At 38.0% G+C, this 24,734-nt stretch overlaps 1 protein-coding gene across 7 annotated transcripts in view; it reads left to right on the top strand.

The window, feature by feature from the left end:
* tenm3 (teneurin transmembrane protein 3) overlaps positions 1–24,734 on the top strand; it is a 446,382-nt gene that overhangs the window by 274,316 nt on the left and 147,332 nt on the right. For 4 of the 7 annotated variants that reach the window (XM_058379152.1, XM_058379143.1, XM_058379193.1 and 1 more), the window contains 2 exons: positions 11,895–11,993; positions 17,827–18,065. In XM_058379152.1, coding sequence (XP_058235135.1) covers positions 11,895–11,993; positions 17,827–18,065 — 338 coding nt within the window. The remainder of the gene's footprint in view (positions 1–11,894; positions 11,994–17,826; positions 18,066–24,734) is intronic. The other 3 variants (XM_058379176.1, XM_058379169.1, XM_058379160.1) reach the window with 1 other exon arrangement.

The raw sequence follows: 24,734 nt of genomic DNA, 5'->3' as shown, positions 1-24,734 counted from the left end.
TGCAAAAGTTTATTTTCTGTCAAAAAAAAAACAAGCATCACGGATTTAAACTAATCCCACCCAAATACGTCTAATCTCTAATACGTCTGATCTCTAATACTGATCTCTCTTTCTTTTAAACGAAATCCTCCTGTACGTCTTCATACACAGCTCTAGTGTTTATTCCAATAAATCAACATGCAGAGCCACTTGGCAGTGAGTGCACTCTAGAGTAATGAGAAATAATGAGAAATGATAAGAAATAACGAGAACTAATGAGAAGTGATGAGAAATAATGAGAAATAATGAGAAGTGATGACAAATAATGAGAAGTGATGGTAAATAATGAGAAGTGATGAGAAATAATGAGAAGTGATGAGAAATAACGAGAAATAGTGAGAAGTGATGAGAAATAATGAGAAGTGATGAGAAGTATAGAGAAATGATAAGAAGTGATTAGAAATAATGAGAAGTATAGAGAAATAATGAGAAGTGATGAGAAATGATGAGAAATAATGAGAAGTGATGAGAAATAACGAGAAATGATGAGAAGTGATGAGAAATAACGAGAAATAATGAGAAGTGATGAGAAATAATGAGAAGTGAAGGTAAATAATGAGAAATATAGAGAAGTGATGAGAAATAATGAGAAGTGATGGTAAATAACAAGAAATATAGAGAAGTGATAAGAAATAACGAGAAATAATGAGAAGTGATGAGAAATAATGAGAAGTGATGACAAATAATGAGAAATAATGAGAAGTGATGAGAAATAATGAGAAGTGATGAGAAATAATGAGAAGTGATGAGAAATATAGAGAAATAGTGAGAAGTGATGAGAAATAATGAGAGGTGATGAGAAATGATGAGAAATAATGAGAAGTGATGAGAAATAATGAGAAGTGATGAGAAATAACGAGAAATGATCAGAAGTGATTAGAAATAACGAGAAATAATGAGAAGTGAAGGTAAATAATGAGAAATATAGAGAAGTGATGAGAAATAATGAGAAGTGATGGTAAATAACAAGAAATATAGAGAAGTGATAAGAAATAATGAGAAATAATAAGAAGTGATGAGAAATAATGAGAAGTGATGGTAAATAATGAGAAGTGATGAGAAATAATGAGAAGTGATGAGAAATAACGAGAAATAGTGAGAAGTGATGAGAAATAATGAGAAGTGATGAGAAATAATGAGAAGTGATGAGAAATGATGAGAAATAATGAGAAGTGATGAGAAATAATGAGAAGTGATGAGAAATAACGAGAAATAATGAGAAGTGAAGGTAAATAATGAGAAATGTAGAGAAGTGATGAGAAATAATGAGAAGTGATGGTAAATAACAAGAAATATAGAGAAGTGATAAGAAATAACGAGAAATAATGAGAAGTGATGAGAAATAATGAGAAGTGATGACAAATAATGAGAAATAATGAGAAGTGATGAGAAATAGTGAGAAGTGATGAGAAATAGTGAGAAGTGATGAGAAATAATGAGAAGTGATGAGAAATAATGAGAAGTGATGAGAAATATAGAGAAATGATAAGAAGTGATTAGAAATAATGAGAAGTGATGAGAAATAATGAGAAGTGATGAGAAATGATGAGAAATATAGAGAAGTGATAAGAAATAACGAGAAATAATGAGAAGTGATGAGAAATAATGAGAAATAATGAGAAGTGATGACAAATAATGAGAAATAATGAGAAGTGATGAGAAATAATGAGAAGTGATGAGAAATATAGAGAAATGATAAGAAGTGATGAGAAATAATGAGAGGTGATGAGAAATGATGAGAAATAATGAGAAGTGATGAGAAATAATGAGAAGTGATGAGAAATAACGAGAAATGATCAGAAGTGATTAGAAATAACGAGAAATAATGAGAAGTGAAGGTAAATAATGAGAAATATAGAGAAGTGATGAGAAATAATGAGAAGTGATGGTAAATAACAAGAAATATAGAGAAGTGATAAGAAATAATGAGAAATAATGAGAAGTGATGAGAAATAATGAGAAGTGATGAGAAATAATGAGAAGTGATGGTAAATAACGAAATATAGAGAAGTGATGAGAAATAACGAGAAATAACGAGAAGTAATTGTAAATAATGAGAAATATAGAGAAGTGATGAGAAATAATGAGAAGTGATAAGAAATAACAAGAAATAATGAGAAGTGATGAGAAATAATGAGAAGTGATGAGAAATAATGAGAAGTGATGAGAAATAACGAGAAATGATAAGAAGTTATTAGAAATAACGAGAAATAATGAGAAGTGATGATAAATAACAAGAAATATAGAGAAGTGATGAGAAATAACAAGAAATAATGAGAAGTGAAGGTAAATAATGAGAAATATAGAGAAGTGATGAGAAATAATGAGAAGTGATGGTAAATAACAAGAAATATAGAGAAGTGATGAGAAATAACGAGAAATGATGAGAAGTGAAGGTAAATAATGAGAAATAAAGAGAAGTGATGAGAAATAACGAGAAATAAAAAGAGAAGTGATGACAAATAATGAGAAATCATAAGAAGTGATGAGATATAACAAGAAATAAAGAGAAGTGATGAGAAATAATGAGAGGTGATGGGAAATAATGAGAGGTGATGGGAAATAATGAGAAATGTGAGAATGCCTGTGTGTGTTTGGAAGCTTGTGCAGGTGTGAAGGTGAATTTGACTCAAACACACTGATTTATGTGAGGCAGACTGTGGGGGTGTAGAAAAGAACGTTTAGACCAGACTCATACAGTACAGTCTGATCCTGTGTCTGATCTTAAGTCTGATCCTGTGTCTGATCCTGTGTCTGATCTTAAGTCTGATCCTGTGTCTGATTTTGAGTCTGATCTTGAGTCCTGTGTCTGATCCTGAGTCTTGTGTCTGATCCTGTGGCTGATCCTGAGTCTGATCCTGGGTTTGATTGTGCATCTGATTTTAAGTCTGATCCTGTGTCTGATCCTGAGTCTGATCCTGTGTCTAATCCTGAGTCTGATCTTGAATCTGATCCCGTGTCTAATCCTGAGTCTGATCTTGAATCTGATCCTGAGTCTGATTGTGCATCTGATTTTGAGTCTGATCCTGTGTCTGATCCTGAGTCTGATCTTTAGTCTTGTTCTGAGTTGATCCTGTGTCTGATCTTGAATCTGATCGAGTCTGAACTTGAGTCTGATCCTGAGTGAATTCCTAAGTCTGATCCTAAGTTTTATTCTGTGTCTGATCTTGAATGTGATTTTGCATCTGATACTGTGCCTGATCCTGAGTCTGATTCTGTCATCCTAAGTTTTATTCTGGGTCTGACCCTGTCTGATCTTGAGTGTGATTCTGAATCTGATCCTCTGTCTAATCTTATGTCTGATATTGAATCTGATCCTGTGTCTGATCCTGTGTCTGATCCTGAGTCTGATTCCTAGCTAGCCAGCTAGCTGTGATGAGTGAAGTGTTAAAGCCATATCAAGCGAAGACTTCGGAATGCTGACTGATCTAAAGCTAAAACTTTGCTAAATGTGGATTAGAGTCTCTGCGAAATTCCCAGTTGAGGGACTGACTGCGTTAGATAGATAGATAGATAGATAGATAGATAGATAGATAGATAGATAGATAGATAGATAGATAGATAGATAGATAGATAGATAGATAGATAGATATCATTCAGATTCATTAAGAGTTCCATTTGTTCTAGGCTTTAAGTTAATAAATACAAGCAGAAATTTATCCCTGTGGTTTATATTTACTTTCACAGCACAAAACTGCTCTATGCTACGTTAGCCAAATTAGCATATTTATGCTAACTACGCTTCCGTCTGATTTATCTAGGTAGTGAACGAAGCTGAAGAGGACTGTTATGATTATTAAGAGCTCGTGGTGTTATATAGTAAAATAATCAGTGATGCAGCAGAGCTACGGTGAAAATCCTGGAGTGTTTTATTCCTCTGATGTCACAGCAATTAATAGCAAATAAAGAATGTGTTGATTTTTGTCCTTTTATAGTTACACTCCTGTTATTACTTATGTTACAGCGATAAATGTTCGTTCCCTCATCAGAAATAAATAAATAAATAAGTGTCGATGTATTTTGTTAGAGAGAAACACGTTGGAAAGGTTTTGTAAAATTTACAGCTTTACCTCTGACACTGGAGACTCCTTCCACCAACCGAAAATTGCGAGAAATCGTATAAATTTGATTCGTCAATCTGTTTACGTGCCTGGGAAAGAGCCGTTACTATAGCAACCGTCACGTATCAGAGCGAGCGCTTTAAAATAAACGTCTCCACAGCTGTTAGAGATAATGATCCTGTGTGTGTGTGTGTGTGTGTGTGTGTGTGTGTGTGTGTGTGTGTGTGTGTGTGTGTGAGGAGGATGTTAGAATGTTGAAGCGATGGAGTAAAATCTGATCTGAGTGTTTGATACCTGATGGAATAAAAACCAGTTCCTGGTAGTGGACTCAGACTTTTGGACCCCGCTGTAGTTACAGTAATGTTGTTGTATCAATCAGAGACGCTGCCAGACTTTCTGCCTCCGTTCATTCCAGTACACACACACACACACACACACACACACACACACATACACACACAGTCTCTGTCTCTCTCTCGTACTCATCCAGCTGAGCTTTTAACATCAGAGCTGGGAATTAAAAATGTGTTAGTGGAACACGGCCTGATTTCACACAGCGACAGGCGTCGTCAGGCCAAAGGGGGCGGGGCTTACCTCACACTCCTTCAGCCAATCACAAGAGCAATTGTATGATGTTATCACTAGCTGTGCTTCTCCTGCTGAGCTGCTTCTCTTAAATGGCTAGCTATATGATGTTTAGTGTGAAATCTAGAACCTTTAGAACCTCGTCTCTCACTCTCTAGAACCATATAACAAAGAAAGCTTAAGCTAGAACCCTACAAATAGAAAAAAAAATTCTAAGAGTGTGATTAAATAAGTGATCAGCGATCTGAATAAATCTTTTGAAATAGATCTATCTTAAGCTCCGCCCCCATCATTCAATTTATCAAACGTGAAGTGAGCACTGTTTTTTTTTACGAAAATTTCTCACAAAATTGTACATTTTCATAATTCATATCAGACAACTGAAACCATCGAAACATAACGTTTTAACGTAAAATTTTGTAAAGAAATCATACAGAAACAGTGAACGTGTTCAGTGTTGTAACTCACAGATATTACAAAAAAATGGAATAAAATGTGAATTAATTCCTAAAAAAAGGTAAATAATATTTAAAAAAATTTTATTACACTATTTACTGAATGTGCGAAATAGACAGTTTGAAAATAAAATGATTGATTTCTTAGATTTTAAAGTCGTCATCTATAAAGAGGCAGTATTAAACTTTATCTGATCTAAAAGTCTAAAAAATTACTTAATTAATTAATAGTAATAATAATAATAATAATAATAACAATAATAATAAAATCAGTCAAAATAATTTATCAAATAAATTATACATGAGAATTGTGTTTATTGTTTTAATAATTTGTTTTTAAATAATTTATTATTTATAATTTTGTATAATTTCTATTATTATTATTATTTATTTATTGCTATTATTTATTATTTAGTAGAAATAAATAGTATTTCAAATATATTTGTCTAGACATTTTGAGAAGTTTTTTTTTTTTTAAATCCAAAAATTAATTAAACAAACACAAGAACACAAAATGACGTTCAGTTAATTCTGTAAATTTAAGGTGAAATAAATCTAAATATAAATAAAAACCTTATAATGTGAACATCTGTAGTTTTTACTGCTTCACCAACATACAAACATGTTGTGTTATGATGTGTTTATTTTTATTAAAGAAAAAAATATAATAAAGATAAAGATTATGTATTAGGACAGTAACATTAAACAGACGTCAGAATCTAATATTTAATTTTGGAATAAATGTCAGATGTTTATGATAAATGATTATTTTTTATTGTGTGAAAGTTTAAAGGTGCATTAGGCAAAAATTTATTATTAGATTAATATTATTAATATTTATAGATTACGTCTCTGTCAGTTACTTGTGCTTCAGACCACTTCCCCTGGCACCGCCCCTGTTAGCTGTTAGGATGTGAGGACGTGACTCTGATTGTGCCTGATGAACAGAAGCTCATTTAGATCGGCTCTGGTTATCAGATGAGGACGTAATTAAAATCATCACCGTATGAATCTGATTGATGAAGAAGGTTAACGAAGTACAGGAGGTTTTGTTTTATTTGAATTGTTTAAAGTTTGTTTTATTATCTGCCGAAAAAAAGGTGCATAAAAGGTCATGTGATCACATGACATCACCACCAGCGTTTCTTCTTCTTCTCCCACGTCTGTGGCTCGGCGTGAAACACTGCTTTTAATCACAGTGTGATCATTCTGGCTACGCAGTGTTAGCAAAGCTAGCCTGATAACGCTAAAAATGCTAGTGTGTCATGAAATGTTCTCTCATTTTTCACATTACTTATCTCATATACATTTAAATCTCTGTATTTACTATTTTTTGTTATATTCCTGTGTTATTTTATTTATTACCTTATTACCTGTGCTTGTGGATACTGCTGGAAGCTGTACATTTCCCATTGGGATGAATAAAGTGTCTATCTATCTATCTATCTATCTATCTATCTATCTATCTATCTATCTATCTATCTATCTATCTATCTATCTATCTATCTATCTATCTATCTATCTATCTATCTATCTATCTATCTGTCTGTCTATCCATCTCTCTCTCTCTCTCTCTCTCTCTATCTGTCTGTCTGTCTATCTATCTATCTATCTATCTATCTATCTATCTATCTATCTATCTATCTATCTATCTATCTATCTATCTATCTATCTGTCTGTCTGTCTGTCTGTCTATCTATCTATCTATCTATCTATCTATCTCATTTCTCCTTTAGATTTTTAGGCTGTTCTTATTGTAGCTATTTCTTTCCTAGATAAATACGTCAAAGCAGACAGATCTCTGTTCCACTATTATTAGCGTTTAGCTACGTTTAGCTAGTGCTTCGCCAGCTGTTTACAGTAACATGCATTTATATTCATCTTCATGTCATCTGAAAAAAAAACAAACAGAATGTTTTGGGGAAAAACATCAAGAAGAGCTCATTTTAATAAAGACTTCCATTGGCGGCGAATTGGATTTTGACCCTCGCAATATGGCGACTGCACTGACGCATCAGAACAGCTAGCAACAACGGTTACAATTAAGTAAACAAGACAGGATTAACAAGTGACTCGTGAGAATATAACACAGATGAAGATGAAGAAGAACAGGAAACAATGACCATATAAGGAAAAAGCTCCCAGAAGGTTCCTTTACTTAGGCCCTGAAGCTACATGTTTTAGTTTACAGATAGCTTTTTGTCCATTTTGAGGTAAGTGTGTGTGTGTGTGTGTGTGTGTGTGTATAAAGGAACAGGAAGTGCTCAGAGAGTTTTAAAGCAAGTTTTTTTCCTCCTCCGCCACTCAGCGGTGCTTTAAAGAAAGTTTTCGGAGCAGGAAGTCATCGCCATGCAGCGGGAGGAGAGAACAGAGCTCTGAGAATAACAACACACTCCATTTACATTCACCTGCACACACACACACATCCCTCCTTCCTCCTCTCCTCTGTTCTTCTTCTCTCTCACTGAAATCTGAAGTCTATCAATCAAAATCTCAGAAAGTTTTTACGGACGGAGTTCAGCGTGAGAGAAAAGTTACAAATACAAGTTTAACCTAGATTTACATTTCCTCATGGAGACACGCTGGAGAGAGAGAGAGAGAGAGAGAGAGAGAGAGAGAGAGAACACGAGGAAAAAGCAAAAAGTAAATTAAAGTGACAGAATACAAACCTAAGAAAGAAAGACGACAAACAGCAAAATTACACGGAGGGGGAAAAAGATACAGACAGACAGATAGATAGATAGATAGATAGATAGATAGATAGATAGATAGATAGATAGATAGATAGATAGATAGATAGATAGATAGATAGATAGATAGATAGATAGATTGACAGACAGACACAGACAGATAGACAGACAGATAGATAGATAGATAGACAGACAGACAGACAGGTAGATAGATAGATAGATAGATAGATAGATAGATAGATAGATAGATAGATAGATAGATAGACAGACAGACAGACAGACAGACAGACAGACAGACAGGTAGATAGATAGATAGATAGATAGATAGATAGATAGATAGATAGATAGATAGACAGACAGACAGACAGACAGACAGACAGGTAGATAGATAGATAGATAGATAGATAGATAGATAGATAGATAGATAGATAGATAGATAGATAGATAGATAGATCTGTCTGAGATCTATCTAACCTGTTGAGGGTCAGTGTTTGTAGCTGTAATGTGAGTGTGAACAGGAAGTCTGTGCTTTAACTGAAGCTCCATGTGATTAAATGTATCTATAAATGGATAAAATGTCTGGTGTGTTTTAGTTTTCTGAGGAATAAAACATTCTGCTGGAGAAGAATCCGCTTCAGCGAGGTGACAGGAGCTGCACTTCAGCACTCAGGAAAAGAAGGAACAATAACTATTTTGTCCTGACAGTAATAATTAGTGTGTGTGTGTACGTGTGTGCGTGTGTGCGTGTGTGTGTGTGTGTGTGTGTGTTTTAAGCGGATTAGCTGGGACATTTTCGTACTCAGTGTCATTAATTTGTCAGCTGAATTATTCTGACATTCGGACCTTTTATGAATTTGTCTCTTTATTTTTTTCTGGTGAGTAATTATGAAGATAATAAAATGTTGGTTCTGTCTGTCGGAACGACGGAGTCGCGGATTAGACCTGAAATTAGACTTTATCAGATATTAATTAGAACGTCTGTCATGTCTCCTCACTCCTTCACACACTTCACACTTTTTCTCACACTTCTCTGGCTCAGTGTCTGGAGAAATTTTGAGCGAACGTCGTAACGGGTTTAGAGTGCCGCTGTAACGCCTCCGAGGCCCCCTTGTGGCCGGCTGCGCTAGCGCTTTAGCTCCACCCACTCCTTTATTAATGATTGGGAAAGGAAATAAACTTCCAAAGCTTCGTCTCTACAAATTATTTACGAACTCGTATGTTTGTTTAGTAGTGATACATTTTTAAAAAGGGGTGTGGTCAAGGAGGTCACACTTCATACACTAATGCTAACATTCCGGAGAGTTCTGTAGCATAGCCTCGTGATGTTCTGTTGTAAACTCTTCAGGGAATTCTCATAAAAAGTCGAGGTGACACCTCACTCCAAGTCAGCCAACACTAGCTACATTTCGTGATCATTTCTGGACCATATGAGCTTCAGAAACACTACAGAAACACTCAGAGCTGCTTGGGACTCCAGCGAGCGGAGTGTGAAAGAGCTTCTCTGTTCTTCAGAGCTTCAGATGTTTAGATTGTGCAGATGTGAGAGCCAGATGGAGATCATGGATCATGAAGAGCAGCCGTTTTTTTCCCTTTAAATAAACAGGTTGAGTTCCCTGATGTTTAACTGTATCGTTTTTACTTGGTAGCGTACATCAGCTGTGTGCTTTACTTTACTTGAATTAAAGTCAAAGTACAGATCATTTCAGCTAGCTAGCTAATGGACGCTCGATTGGTCATGACTGAAAACTCTAAAAATAAATAAATATACCTGTTAAAAATATTATACACAATTTATAGCTGACATTTCACAACTCCAGTGTCCATCGCTACAAAGGGCGGGGCAAGAGGCTCAGCTGAAGTGGGAGGAGTGGACTTGTGGAATATCAGCTGCAGTGGGCGGAGCCTCTTGGACCACCTTGGTACCTCTTGCCCCACCCATTTTAGTGATGGATGCTGGACTTTCGAAATATCAGCTGAAGCAGGTGGAGCCTCTTGGTCTGGCCATTTTAGTGATGGACGCTGGAGTTGTAAAATATGAGCCAAAGTGGACGGAGCCTCTTGGCCCGCCCATTTTTGTGATGGATGCTGGACTTGTGAAATATCAGCTGAAGTGAGCAGAGCTTTTTGGTCTGCCCATTTCAGTGATGGACGCTGGACTTGTGAAGTATGTGCTGAAGTGGGCGGAGCCTCTTGGCCCATGGGAAATATCAAGTTCAAACTCAACAGAATTAGAGAGGCGGAGCCGCCATCAGACTCCAATTTTCTCTAACACACACACACACACCTGAATATTTTATCTCTATCCCTTCAGGTTCGTCTCTAAAGCATATTCCGAGGTGTTAGAAGTCTTAACGTCTCCCTTTAAAACTTTAACAATGCTGTTTAATTGTCGGCGTGTGGAGCATTTTCACGTCTCTTATTAAACCCTGCGATAAAAATCAGACGCTTTCAGGGCGAAGGAGCCTCCTGAAGTGCGCAGGTACGGGAGTCTATAAAAGGCATCGGAGAGCAAGTGAGTAGAATTTAATTCTCGTTAATCATCGCTGTTTCTGTGAGCTCATGTAAAATAGGCTCTTAAAAGCGCAGCGTAATTATCTGAGGATCAATTAGAGTTTGATTTCTCTGTTAGAGGGAGGGGGAGGGGAGGAGGAGTGGGCGTGGTCTGAATACTAATAGACGTGATTTGTGAGGTTGGGCTCAACATGGAGGTCACTGCTGCTGCTGTGGATCTGTTAGGGATTATTCTGAGACAAAGACACGCCGGATTCATCACTTTATCACGAATGGGTTGATGGATAAAAATAGAAAAAGGATTTTATTCTTCTTTTACTACAACAACAGAGCAGCAGTTTAATCTATTTATTCAGAAGCAGAACATTTTACCCACATTTAATGTTCAAGAAACAAGTTACTTCCTGTTTACACTTCTGTTCTAGCAGCTATAAACATTCAACAGCTACTCTTTTAGTTTCTATCTATCTATCTATCTATCTATCTATCTATCTATCTATCTATCTATCTATCTGTCTGTCTGTCTGTCTGTCTGTCTGTCTGTCTGTCTGTCTGTCTGTCTGTTTGTGTTTTCCTCTCAGTGTCATTTCTCTTGAAGTTAATAAACTAAAATGAAATAATATTGTGTTAAACTCGTTACTCAGACACCGTGAGGAAGTGGAAACTCCTTGCGCTCTGACACTGGAGACTCCTTACCCACATCCTCCATAAACACACTTCTGCTTTCTTTCACCACATCAGCATCAACTCGTGTGCTTTAACGTGTTCATGTGCAGCGTCTGTAGGACACGCCCATGCGATCAATCCTGACCAATCAAAATCCAGAATTCGACAGCACTGTGGTGTGTTTACAACAAAATCGCAAGACACAAAAACATCATTTATATTTATTTTATTTTAAAAAAGCTAACAAAATAAAAGTGAAATTATTTTTGATAGTGCAAGATGTTGTGTGTGTTAGTGGACAGAAAAATGCACAAAAAATTATTTTGCCTTTATTATTTATTTATTTATTTATTTATTTAGGTTTTCTAATAGAAAAAAGGTATAGCAAGTTCCTGTATTAAATAAATATATATTATTTTGTCTTCATTTATTTATTTATATATATTTGTTTGTTTGTTAGTTTGGGTTTTTAATAGAAACTAGGAATAGCAATTTCCTGTATTCTAAAAAAAAAGAAGAAAAAATGTAAAGAAAAAAATTGTCTTTATTATTTATTTATTTGTTTATTTGTTTATTTATTTATTTATTTATTTGGGTTTTTAATAGAAACCAGGTATAGCAATATCCTGTATTTAAAAAAGAAAAAAGAAAAATAATTAAATAATTCAAAAATATTTCTCTCATTTGGTTACTAAGGAGTGTGTGATCCCGTACGAGTGTGTGAGTATGAGTGTGTGTGTGTGTGTGTGTATTCCTCCCCTCTCCCTGCCTGAGTGCTATCTGAAATCTCCCTCCTGAGTCTCAGTGGCTCGTAATGAGAGCGAGCGTGACTATCTCACATCTTCTCCTAATTGTTTGTCTCTCGTATCTCCATCTCCCTCATGTAGAAAATTAACAAAGCAAGCAGTTCTCCAAAACGGCCATGAGAGCCTGATAGAGATGGATGCGTTGAATCCCGTGAGCCACGAGGGCAGCTATGGAGACGGGTACGTGACCGCTAATAAACTGAGACCCAGTGATTACTAAATACCCCCAAAATCTGCCCCAAACACAAACTTGTGCAGGGTCACAGGCTGGGTTTATTATTTATTTATTTATTTTATTGTATTTTTAAAAAGTAAACATGACACTCTGCACTTATAAAACATTCCAGCTCACCTTGACACACGGCGGATAACTGAAGCTAGCAGCATGATGCTAAATACGCCACAATTTACTGTAAGAAATCTTTAAATAGCCACAATTTTTTTCCACGAATGCTAATCTAGCGGTGTGCTTGTTTCCATTTATTACTACAATGTTGGCATGATTAGCATGACTGAATAACTGTAGTAATATCTCTGTTAGCTAAACTTCCACTCCATTTAGGTCCAATAAAAAATATAAATCATTATTATTAGTTAGGAAAGGAAAGTGTTAAGAAGGCCACAGCGAATAGAAACTAGCAGTATGATGTTAATTAGCAGCTTACGTCACGTCTTTTGAATATGTTAATATTGCTTTTTCTTCAATTAGATTAGATTAGCATAAAAACCTGATATCTGAACCAATATGTTAAAAATGATATTTTAATGGAGGCTAATCACCTTGTGACCTGATACTCTTCTGTCTATATTAGGATTTCTAGCATAAGTAAAAGAGTAATAATTCTTATATAATTAGGCAAAATTTAACAATTCAGTTACATTCAAGTTAAATTCAACCCTAAAAATATCTGATTCGTATTAAAGAGCTGCAGCTTTTCTATCACAGTTACTCAGCCTTGTTAGCATGACGAAAACTTTAACTGTACCAGATTTTTATCACTAATCACTTCTATTAATATTACACTTGTAGTGCTATAAAATGTAAAAAATGACAGGAGAATGAGACGAGCTGAAAGACTAATCACTAATCTGAAACAGGGAATGAATTTCTGCTCGTCTGTAAACTAACTGGTTGCACTTCTGAATTAATGAAGCTGTGTTTAATTTCTTAATTGACTCTCTGCAGTTTGTAGTCATGAAGAAATGACTCAGAACTGAACAAAAAGCATGACTCTGAATGGAACTAAAGAAATGACTCAGAACTGAACAAACTGAACAAAAAGAACAACTCAGAACTGAAAGACAGAATGACTCTGTATTTAACCAAATACTGCTGTACAGTCCAGAGTCTGAACTGTACAGCAGGAGAGACTCTAAACTACACATGAGGAACGACTCAGAACTGAACGAAAAAATTACTCAGAACTGAAAGAAAAACGACTCAGGACTGAACGAAAGAACGAGTCAGGACTGAACGGAAAAATGACTCAGAACTGAACGAAAGAACAACTCAGAATTGAACGGGAAAAAAAAACTACTCAGGACTGAACGAAAGAACTACTCAGAACTGAACAAAAGAACGACTCAGGACTGAACGAAAAAATTACTCAGAACTGAACGGAAAAATCACTCAGAACTGAATGAAAGAACAACTCAGAACTGAACGAAAAACTACTCAGGACTAAATGAAAAAATGACTCAGAACTGAACGAAAAACTACTCAGGACTGAACGAAAGAACGACTCAGGACTGAACGAAAAAACGACTCAGGACTGAACGAAAAAACGACTCAGGACTGAACAAAAGAACGACTCAGAATTGAACGGAAAAAAAAAACTACTCAGGACTGAACAAAAGAACTACTCAGAACTGAACAAAAGAACGACTCAGAAGTAAACAAAAGAATGACTCAGGACTGAACGAAAGAACGACTCAGAAGTAAACAAAAGAACGATTCGGTACTGGATGAAAGACTACTCAGAACTGAACGAAAAATGACTCAGAACTGAAGAAAAGAACGACTCAGAACTGAACGAAAGAACGACTCAGAACTGAATGAAAGAACGACTCAGGACTGAACGAAAGAACGACTCAGGACTGAACGAAAGAACAACTCAGGACTGAACGAAAGAACAACTCAGGACTGAACGAAAGAACGACTCAGAACTGAACAAAAGAACGACTCAGGGCTGAACGAAAGAACGATTCGGTACTGGACGAAAGACTACTCAGAACTGAACGAAAAAATGACTCAGAACTGAAGAAAAGAACGACTCAGAACTGAAGAAAAGAACGACTCAGAACTGAATGAAAGAACGACTCAGAACTGAACAAAAGAACGACTCAGAACTGAACGAAAGAACGACTCATAACTGAACGAAAGAACGACTCAGAACTGAACAAAAGAATGACTCAGAACTGAACAAAAGAACGACTCAGGGCTGAACGAAAGAACGATTCGGTACTGGACGAAAGACTACTCAGAACTGAACGAAAAAATGACTCAGAACTGAAGAAAAGAACGACTCAGAACTGAAGAAAAGAACGACTCAGAACTGAATGAAAGAACGACTCAGAACTGAACAAAAGAACGACTCAGAACTGAACGAAAGAACGACTCATAACTGAACGAAAAAATGACTCAGAACTGAAGAAAAGAACGACTCAGAACTGAACAAAAGAATGACTCAGAAGTAAACAAAAGAACGACTCAGAACTGGACAAAAGAACGACTCAGAACTGAATGAAAGAACGACTCAGAACTGAACAAAAGAACGACTCATAACTGAATGAAATAACGACTCAGAAGTAAACAAAAGAACGACTCAGGACTGAACGTAAAAACGACTCAGAACTGAACGAAAGAACGACTCGGAACTGAACAAAAGAACGACTCATAACTGAACAAAAGAACGACTCAGGATTGAACAAAAGAACGATTCTGTACTGGATGAAAGACGACTCAGAACTGAACGAAAAAATGACTCAGAACTGAACAAAAGAACGACTCAGAACTGAACGAAAGAACGACTCAGAAGTAAACAAAAGAATGACTCAGAACTGAACGAAAGAACGACTCAGAAGTAAACAAAAGAATGACTCAGAATGACTCCAACTGAGCTAGAGAAATGATTCGGAACTGAATGAACAGAACTCTGAACTGAATTAAATTTAAAAATAAATATTTCCATTATAAGGGTATAAAATATGAATCAAGCGAGGGCCCGGGACAGCAATAAAGACTCTCAGACTCTCAATAAACTGAAACAGGGTTTATAAATTATTTACAGGTGTCATGAAAATCGTCTTGTGTGTAAATTGATTCATGGCACTTCTGAATTAATTAGCCAGGGTGTAATTTCTTAATTGGACGCTGGCTTTAATTGAAATTCCGAACGCATCTCCATTCAATTTTCACCTGATTATTACTCCAGCGTGGCGACGGCGAAGTCCTCACTTTGATTGGGGAGATTGATCGTTTTTGTGCTGCACGGAGACAGCGACAACTGTTCTCTCAATACACACACACACACACACACAGACACACACACACTCTCTCTCTGTCTTTTCATTAAAACGCTGGAAGCTCACAGAAACACGGCTCTCTAATTGGATTTAATGCTCGGTGTTAGTTGATATTGGAGCTAGAATCATCTGTTTGTCTTGTTTTTGTGTCCCCAGCAGACACACACACACACACACACACAAGCTGTGTGCGTGTAACAATAGTGTTATTAGTGTTATCAATGTGATGAAGTCACACTGTGATAATGGTCTAATTCAATATGGCTGGTTCCAGTAAAGAGCAGGATTAAACACCACAGTGGAGCAAAGACGAATACAATACCGCTTAATAATGTTTATTATTTATTCAATATTTTTTAAACATCGTTTTTTTAAACAGAAGGGTTGTGGAAACATCTATGCCTTCATGGTAACATTAGATTTAAATATCTGTGCATTTTATTTGGTAATATGATCAACCATCTCCTGATCTTCTGTTTGGTTTTATGTTAAGCTTTAGTCATTTAGGTCATTTGATTCAGATTCAGATTCACTGATTCATTCAGTCGCACAATTTGCCCAAATGTGCAGTCTGATCACGTTGCTGTCTAAATCAGACAACAAGCGGTTTTGAGTATTTGCTGAAACGCTAGAAATGTCCAGCTCACGACTAATAAACCTGAACACGGCTCATTAAACTCACCTCAGACTCGATCGATCGACTAAATGAGAGAGGAGCGAATCTTAGTCATGACTGGAATGATTCATTGATTCAAAAACGATTCCTTGTCGAAGATAAGAACAAATCTCGGTCTTGGCCTAAATGATTCAGTGACTCCAAAACTGTTTTCCTGTACAAGATAAAACTGATTTTCAGTCAAAATTAATTCCTTGTAGAAGATAAGAACAAATCTCTGTTTTGGCTGAAATGATTCATTGATTCAAACACGATCCCTTGTAGAAGATAAGAACAAATCTCTGTTTTGGCTGAAATGATTCACTGATTCAAACACGATCCCTTGTAGAAGATAAGAACAAATCTCTGTTTTGGCTGAAATGATTCATTGATTCAAACACGATCCCTTGTAGAAAATAAGAACAAATCTCTGTTTTGGCTGAAATGATTCATTGATTCAAACACGATCCCTTGTAGAAAATAAGAACAAATCTCTATTTTGCCTGAAATGATTCATTGACTCAAAAATGATTCCTTGGAGAAGATAAGAACAAATCTCGGTCTTGTTCGAAACGATTCACTGACTCAGAAACTGATTTCTTATACAAGATAAGAGTGAATCTTGGTCTTGGCTGAAGTGATTCACCAACTCGGACACCAGTCAGATGAGCAAAACCGGAGCCTCTTGACCAAAACGATTCACTGAATCAAACTCTGCTTTTATGACTGAAAAGATTCAGTGACTCAAACAATGATTTGCATAACAAAAGAAGAATGAATCTTGGTCATGTCCAAAAAGACAGCAAGCTTTAAATGCGTCATGTGATTCGAGGATGTAAATAAATAAATAAATAAATCGGATAAATAACATAAAACCTGTGTTTAATGATCGTGAGGTTTGCTATAATAACTCTAAACTGAATGAATAAACACTGAATCGTTCACACACGGATCATTAGCCAGCAGGGTTTTATAACATTGGAAACTGTGTGTGTGTGTGTTTGTGTGTGTGTGTGTGTACTAAACCTCTCGCCAGGGCGCCTGAGCTAATATGAAAATGCAGTGTAATGAATTGGATTGGTTGACCTGCTTAATTCCCACATGCTGAAGAGGATAGTTAGTCCAGTTTATTTAAAAAGCCACATGTAGGGTGTAAACGCAGCTGATCAGGTGCTGCCCAGGACAAGACTCGGGTTTATTCAGGATAAACAACCTCTAATTATCTGTCTCCAAACTCTAAATACATTCCTCAGTACGGAGCTAACAGTCGTCTCTACGTTCCACGTCTAACTCCCGTGTTTTAAACACATATGTGACCATATTAAAGACAGAACATGCTAACGCTAACATCAGACACTATCTCGGTTCTGCAACGCTGGTGTTTAATATAATGGAATCTTTACCTGTTGTAGGCTTTATAGCATTTAAGAGACTGGAACAGGACATGCTAGAATATATTTTACTGTGTTTTGCTAGCCCTTTGTGGTTGATTAAGAATTTAAAGAGATTTCTTCTTGTATTTATTACTCAGGTGCTGATGCTAACAGAGTTGCTAGCAGTGAAAGAAAGCTATTGCTAGCTTCAATGTTTAACAAGAAAGCTAATTTCTGGCTCTAAGCCATGCTAGCACTGTTGCTTTAGCAGTTGTTAGCAAGAACTGTCTCTTTTTTTAAGAGTTTTTCTGGCATTTAAACAAAGAGAAGCAGCCAAAAGTCTGCGGAAAAGTTTAAAGTTGCTGCTAGCCATGTTAGCAACTCTTACCTGAGTTTTGGAACACTGTTAGAACCTTGTTGTGATTTGTGACATCTTTTTTTTCCCTCTGTCTCTTCTCAGGCACTTCCTCTTTAAGACAGGCACAGGAACGACCCCTCTGTTCAGCACGGCTACTCCGGGCTACACCATGGCTACGGGGGCGGTGTATTCGCCCCCCACACGGCCCCTGCCCCGCAACACGCTCTCCCGCAGCGCCTTCAAGTTCAAGAAGTCGTCCAAGTACTGCTCGTGGAGGTGCACGGCTCTCAGCGCCGTCGCTGTGTCCGTCCTGCTGGCCATCATCCTCTGCTACTGCGTCTGTAAGTCCTAGCGCTTCCACCTTACCTAACACACCTGTCACCTCCAATCTACCTCAGATTTATTACAGTGTGGGAGAGATGCGTGTGAGTAATCAGGCCATGAATAAAAGCTTATTTACGTCTCCTAACTTCATCAAATACATCTCAAATACGTTCAGTGGCAACAGAATGGAATTCGCCCAGTGGAATTGTGGGAAATAGAGATGTAGTCGGATTAGTGGTGTTTTAGAGGCAGATCCTGTACTTTGATTGGTCAGAAACTGTGGTCCATCTCCTTGTGGATTGTGGACTGGAACTGCATCAGACACCAGTCTGAAAAAGGAAACATTTGGGTCCCAATCTGGGAGAATGGGTAGAAATTGTGGTCCAACTGGTTATTGGGAATTTTAGGGGCACAAGTTTAATTGTGTATTGGGTGGGAACTGCAGGCTGATTGACTACAAAGCACATGGTCTGAGGTTGTAGGATCAAGTGCTTAAGGGTCAGGGTTGTTGATCAGAAGGTTGGGGTTCAAGCCCCAGCATTGCCAAGCTGCATTTGTTGAGGGCAAGAAGCCTTTATTATCACCACAGTGGAATTCTTTTCTTCACATATCCCAGCTAAGGAAGTTGAGGTTAGAGTGCAGGGGCAGCTATGATGCAGCCCCCCCCCCGGAGCAGGAAGGGTTAAGGGCCTTGCTCAATTGACCAACAGTAGCACCTTGGTGGTGCTGGGGCTTGAACCCTGATCCTCTGATCAACAACCCAGAGCCTTAACCACTTGACCTGCCCCTGCTCAAGGGACGCTGTATCATAGCTACCCCTGAGCTCTGACCCCAACTTCCTAAGCTGGGATATGCAAAGAAGACTATTCCACTTCTTCTTGTGGAATTGGTTACAGTGTTCTGAGGAACCATGATCTAACCGGTGAAAGAGGAATTTTCAGGAGATGAGATGGTACAACTGGGACATTCCAGAAACTGAAATGTTAGAGCATTGTTCTAACAATGTTATTATGTTAACAACATTAGCTAGCTAACTCTGAGTTGAGTAAAATCACTGAAAGCATGTCATGTAGCCATCGCTTTCCATTTCAACACGAAACAATGGCAATGAAGACACTAACCAGGCTGAAGTAACATCACACCACAGCTAGATGAGCGTGTAATGCTTAACACAGCTAATTGGCTAATCAGATCATTTGATGCCATCGAGTTTTGTCAAGGCTCCAGAGATGCTTCGGTGTGAGCTCAAACCCCACCCGCTTTCTTGGAAATTCGAGAACTCTGCTTGTTGAAATGAACGAAATGATCTACTGAGGTCCAAGTGCTAATCACACCTTTTGTAGCTGGCGCTCAAACTGCATTAGCACAATCAATAGGGTCCAGAAGTCCACTTATTTGACAAAACAATTAGTTTTGGATATCACCTCAGTGGTGGATTCAGACTTTCGGACCCTACAGTACACACTGTAATGTTGTTAGCATGTAATGCTCTCAATCAGAGACGCTGCCAGACTTTCTGCCTCCGTTCCTCTCCAGCATAAAGCCACATGCCCTCTCTCATCCAGCCGAGCTCTTAAACCCAGTCAGTGATGGGAATTAAAACCCTGAAAACGTGTTAGAGGAAGATTCTTGCACGGAAAACCTTGTGCATTGTCTCCAGATGTTACTGTGAACCACAAAATGTCTTGGAGTCAGACTTCTGGACCGTGCTGGACCTTCAGTAGTGCCGCTGTAGGTGATCTTCTGCCAGACTTTCTGCCTCCGCTCACTCCGGTGTAGAGCCTCACGCGTTCCTCAGCTAGCAATGGGACTGAAACCCTGAGCAACATGCCTGCTGAAGCTTTAACACAGTCTCCAAAAGCAACTGTTAACCACATAACGCTCTGTGCTTCACTTCCCACTTGTTGGACTCGTTCCCTCTACATCTACACCTCCCTCATAGACCACCGCGCTACCGAAGCGGCCGGTCTGGTCGCCATAGTAACTGTTTCATTCATTCACTGAAATGAGTCATATGTTTGTCGTTTTCTTTGTTACTGACTGTTGTCATCATCACAGGTTTAGAACCATTCAATACGTCACCTAGCGCTAATCGTCAAACAGTGGTATATTAGCTAAGTAGCTAAATCAGCAGGAGTTTATGCTTAAGAAGATTCTGGGATTAGTGATGAATCACTGTTTTGTTTTTATTTATTTAATGATCTATCTATCTATCTATCTATCTATCTATCTATCTATCTATCTATCTATCTATCTATCTATCTGTCTGTCTGTCTGTCTGTCTGTCTGTCTGTCTGTCTGTCTGTCTGTCTGTCTGTCTCAACATATTTTGACAAATAAACCACACACACACACAAAAGAAATAACTTTTTTGGTGTTAACTCTCTCTCCCTCCGTCTCACGCCTCCCCCCCAATTCCGGTCCGAATTATAGGGTTGTCATGGTAACCAAGCCTCCCATCACCGTAGCAACCGCATCCATGCTCTGGATTCAGTGCCCCTGCTTTGTGTCAGTTCTGCTCAGTCAAGTCGAGCTGGTGTATCGCGACACTGCTCACTCTTTATACCTTCACGCCCGGTGACCGGAGATGCTCATGCTTTATTCATCGTGATTTTTCAAATTCTGACTTAATTCTGATCAGGAACAAAAAAAAAACAAAACAAAGGGGTCAGCAAGAACGAGAGAGCACGAGAGAGAGAGAGAAAGAGAGAGAGAGAGAGAGAGAGGTGAATAAACACAGAGAAGGAATAAGAGAGTAGTTTTCTTACCTTAAAGTTGTTTCTTTCTGATAATGACTTTCACTCCGTCTCTCTCTCTCTCTCTCTCTCTCTCTCTGTCTCTCTCTCTCCGTTCTCACTTTCTCTGAGTGCATGATTGGGTATTTATTAGTCGTGTGTACTCAGCTCAACGGCAGTGATGAATATTTGAAGCTGGAGAGTCAGTGGGGTTTCTCCGGCCAAACCCCTCATCATTACTAACATAAAGACGAGTTTAGAGTCACGCAGCGGGGGTCCGCCGGAGCCAGAGCCAAATTATGGAAATATATGGACGGCTAATCATCTCGCCGACGGTGGGGAATAAACATCATCGTCTTCTACAAAACACGCATGCAAGATGGCTTTCTTTAGAAGCGTCTCATTAAAGTACGCTCATTAAAGTGCACCACATTTAGCCTTAATAAAAAAAACACTCCAGATTAACAAAAACTTTCTTATCATGAGTGGGTGGGGCTAATGGTGGAGCTGGTACTACGTGACAGGTGAGGTGGGAAAGAGACCTCGAGGGTCAGTTGCTAAAATGGACGGAAACCTTGATTCGTTTAATAAAATCTATGATACGAGGGAGTTTCAATAAACGGGATATTTAGGAAACAGGAGGGAGAAGAAGAAGAGAAAACAGGAAATGATGTATGAATTTAGCATGACTACGTAGTAAACACACAATAAATAAATAATTAAATGTATGACACGCTCCAGACAACTCTGAGGTCAGTTTTAATGTGTGTTAACTGGTCTGAGGTCAGTTTTAATGTGTGTTAACTGGTCTGAGGTCAGTTTTAGTGTGTGTTTTACATTTTATGTTAACTGGTCTGAGGTCAGTTTTAATGTGTGTTAACTGGTCTGAGGTCAGTTTTAATGTGTGTTAACTGGTCTGAGGTCAGTTTTAGTGTGTGTTTTACATTTTATGTTAACTGGTCTGAGGTCAGTTTTAGTGTGTGTTTTACATTTTATGTTAACTGGTCTGAGGTCAGTTTTAGTGTGTGTTTTACATTTTATGTTAACTGGTCTGAGGTCAGTTTTAGTGTGTGTTTTACATTTTATGTTAACTGGTCTGAGGTCAGTTTTAGTGTGTGTTTTACATTTTATGTTAACTGGTCTGAGGTCAGTTTTAGTGTGTGTTTTACATTTTATGTTAACTGGTCTGAGGTCAGTTTTAGTGTGTGTTTTACATTTTATGTTAACTGGTCTGAGGTCAGTTTTAGTGTGTGTTTTACATTTTATGTTAACTGGTCTGAGGTCAGTTTTAGTGTGTGTTTTATGTTTTATGTTAACCGGTCTGAGGTCAGTTTTAATGTGTGTTTTATGTTTTATGTTAACTGGTCTGAGGTCAGTTTTAGTGTGTGTTAACCGGTCTGAGGTCAGTTTTAGTGTGTGTTAACTGGTCTGAGGTCAGTTTTAGTGTGTGTTAACTGGTCTGAGGTCAGTTTTAGTGTGTGTTTTACATTTTATGTTAACTGGTCTGAGGTCAGTTTTAGTGTGTGTTAACTGGTCTGAGGTCAGTTTTAGTGTGTGTTAACTGGTCTGAGGTCAGTTTTAGTGTGTGTTAACTGGTCTGAGGTCAGTTTTAGTGTGTGTTTTACATTTTATGTTAACTGGTCTGAGGTCAGTTTTAATGTGTGTTTTATGTTTTATGTTAACTGGTCTGAGGTCAGTTTTAGTGTGTGTTAACCGGTCTGAGGTCAGTTTTAGTGTGTGTTAACTGGTCTGAGGTCAGTTTTAGTGTGTGTTAACTGGTCTGAGGTCAGTTTTAGTGTGTGTTAACCGGTCTGAGGTCAGTTTTAGTGTGTGTTAACTGGTCTGAGGTCAGTTTTAGTGTGTGTTAACTGGTCTGAGGTCAGTTTTAGTGTGTGTTAACTGGTCTGAGGTCAGTTTTAGTGTGTGTTAACTGGTCTGAGGTCAGTTTTAGTGTGTGTTTCATGTTTAATATTAACTGGTCTGAGGTCAGTTTTAGTGTGTGTTAACTGGTCTGAGGTCAGTTTTAGTGTGTGTTAACTGGTCTGAGGTCAGTTTTAGTGTGTGTTAACTGGTCTGAGGTCAGTTTTAGTGTGTGTTAACTGGTCTGAGGTCAGTTTTAGTGTGTGTTAACTGGTCTGAGGTCAGTTTTAGTGTGTGTTAACTGGTCTGAGGTCAGTTTTAGTGTGTGTTAACTGGTCTGAGGTCAGTTTTAGTGTGTGTTAACTGGTCTGAGGTCAGTTTTAGTGTGTGTTGACTGGTCTGAGGTCAGTTTTAGTGTGTGTTAACTGGTCTGAGGTCAGTTTTAGTGTGTGTTAACTGGTCTGAGGTCAGTTTTAGTGCTAACTGGTCTCAGATCAGCTTTAATTTGTATATTATGTTTAGTGTTAACTGATCTCAGGTCAGTCCCTTTTACTTACCAATAGAATTGAGGATTAAAGGGCTAATTTTAGATCAGCTCTATAATGTAAAGAAATATATCATAGCATAATTTAAGATGATGTAGCAAGAGTTTTTTTCGAACCAGAAACTCGCTGGCTTTTTTTTCTCTACAGAATGTGAATGAGAGCGAGAGCGAGCGCGAGAGAGCGACTGTTCTTTAGATGGGCTTTTTATCATGATTATAGCGTACACTACACTCAGGAGAAGTAAACACACACATCCAGTCTGTCCACTTAGTTTTATTTCCTGAGCCGAGCTTTTATACGAGCCGTGCGTTCCCTGTGTAAATATTTTGAAGCTTTGCTGCTCCAGCAAAATGATGCCAGTTTGTTCAGAGCTGAACATTTGTAGTTATTTAGCAGACTGTTGCTCCTCTGAAAGAGAAGGTTTAGCTTGGCTCTGGGAGGACAGGCGGTAAGAGACATCAAATCTAACAAATTATCTAGCATTTAGCGTTCGATGGCGTGCTGTGAGCGAAATCATATCATCAAAATGACAGACGTGTCATTGTAAGTGAGAGATAATCGTTTGGAAATAAACCGTGGTGTCTTTTCAGACACTGAGTCAATAACGAGGTCTTTTAAATCCTGAACTCCGAACAAAATAGCTGTAAAGATTAAGCTGCGCTGAGTTTCGTAGTGTGTTAGGTCTCCTGGGGAATTTTCTCAGTTCTAAACTATATAAACAAATCGTTTCAAGCTAAGTGAAGCTAAGAAATCAGCATGCTAATACGAAAATGCTAATTTGCCACGTTAGCGGTTTTACCTGAGAGATGTACAGAAAGAGTGCATATCCCAGCATGCCCTGTTTCCCCCTCCATCCAAAATGGTGCCCTACTTCCTGTTTTAAGTGGATATATTAGCAAGGCTATACCATTAGGACGTTAGGCTCTTGGGATTTATTCTAGAATGTTCCCGCAGTTAATTAGCCGCCCACACGGACGTACAGATTCTTTATCATATTAAGACGATCAACGATCCTGACTGGTTCACATGCCGTATTACTCACTCCTGACACATAAGATCATATTTTTAGCGCCATGACACATGGTTTATTTATCCTCCACCCTGCCCTGCGCTACGTCCTGCTTGCCCTCTCTTCTTTCCGTCTTCTTTTCTTTAATTTCTGTCACTCTTTTCAGTTTGTTTTATATTTTTTTCCCCTAGCCTTAGGCTTCTGTCTGCTTTTCCACTCGCTCTTCTTCCAGCTCAAGCTCGCGTTCGTCTCAATGTGTCTATCTTCTTGTCTAATTTCTCTCCTTTCTCCGATCGCAATCTGTAGTTAGCTCGGTGCTAACAGCAAACCGCCAACAGTGAGAGGGAAGCTTGTATCTCCATCTGTCACTTTCTCAGAACAGGTTTCATATTTACATCATCGTTCGTGATAAGTATCGGCTCAAGAGAAAAAAAAAAACGCCACATCGCATGCTAACTAGGCCGGAAACGTTGGAGGGAGTTATTATGCAAGATTATAAATGTGACAAAAAATGTTTTATAGTTTAACATCAGAAGT

The sequence above is a fragment of the Hemibagrus wyckioides genome, linkage group LG03 (genome assembly GCF_019097595.1).
Source record: "Hemibagrus wyckioides isolate EC202008001 linkage group LG03, SWU_Hwy_1.0, whole genome shotgun sequence".
NCBI lineage: Eukaryota > Metazoa > Chordata > Actinopteri > Siluriformes > Bagridae > Hemibagrus > Hemibagrus wyckioides.
The sequence above is the reverse complement of the archived record's forward strand: the minus strand, read 5'-3'. Positions and strand labels throughout refer to the sequence as shown.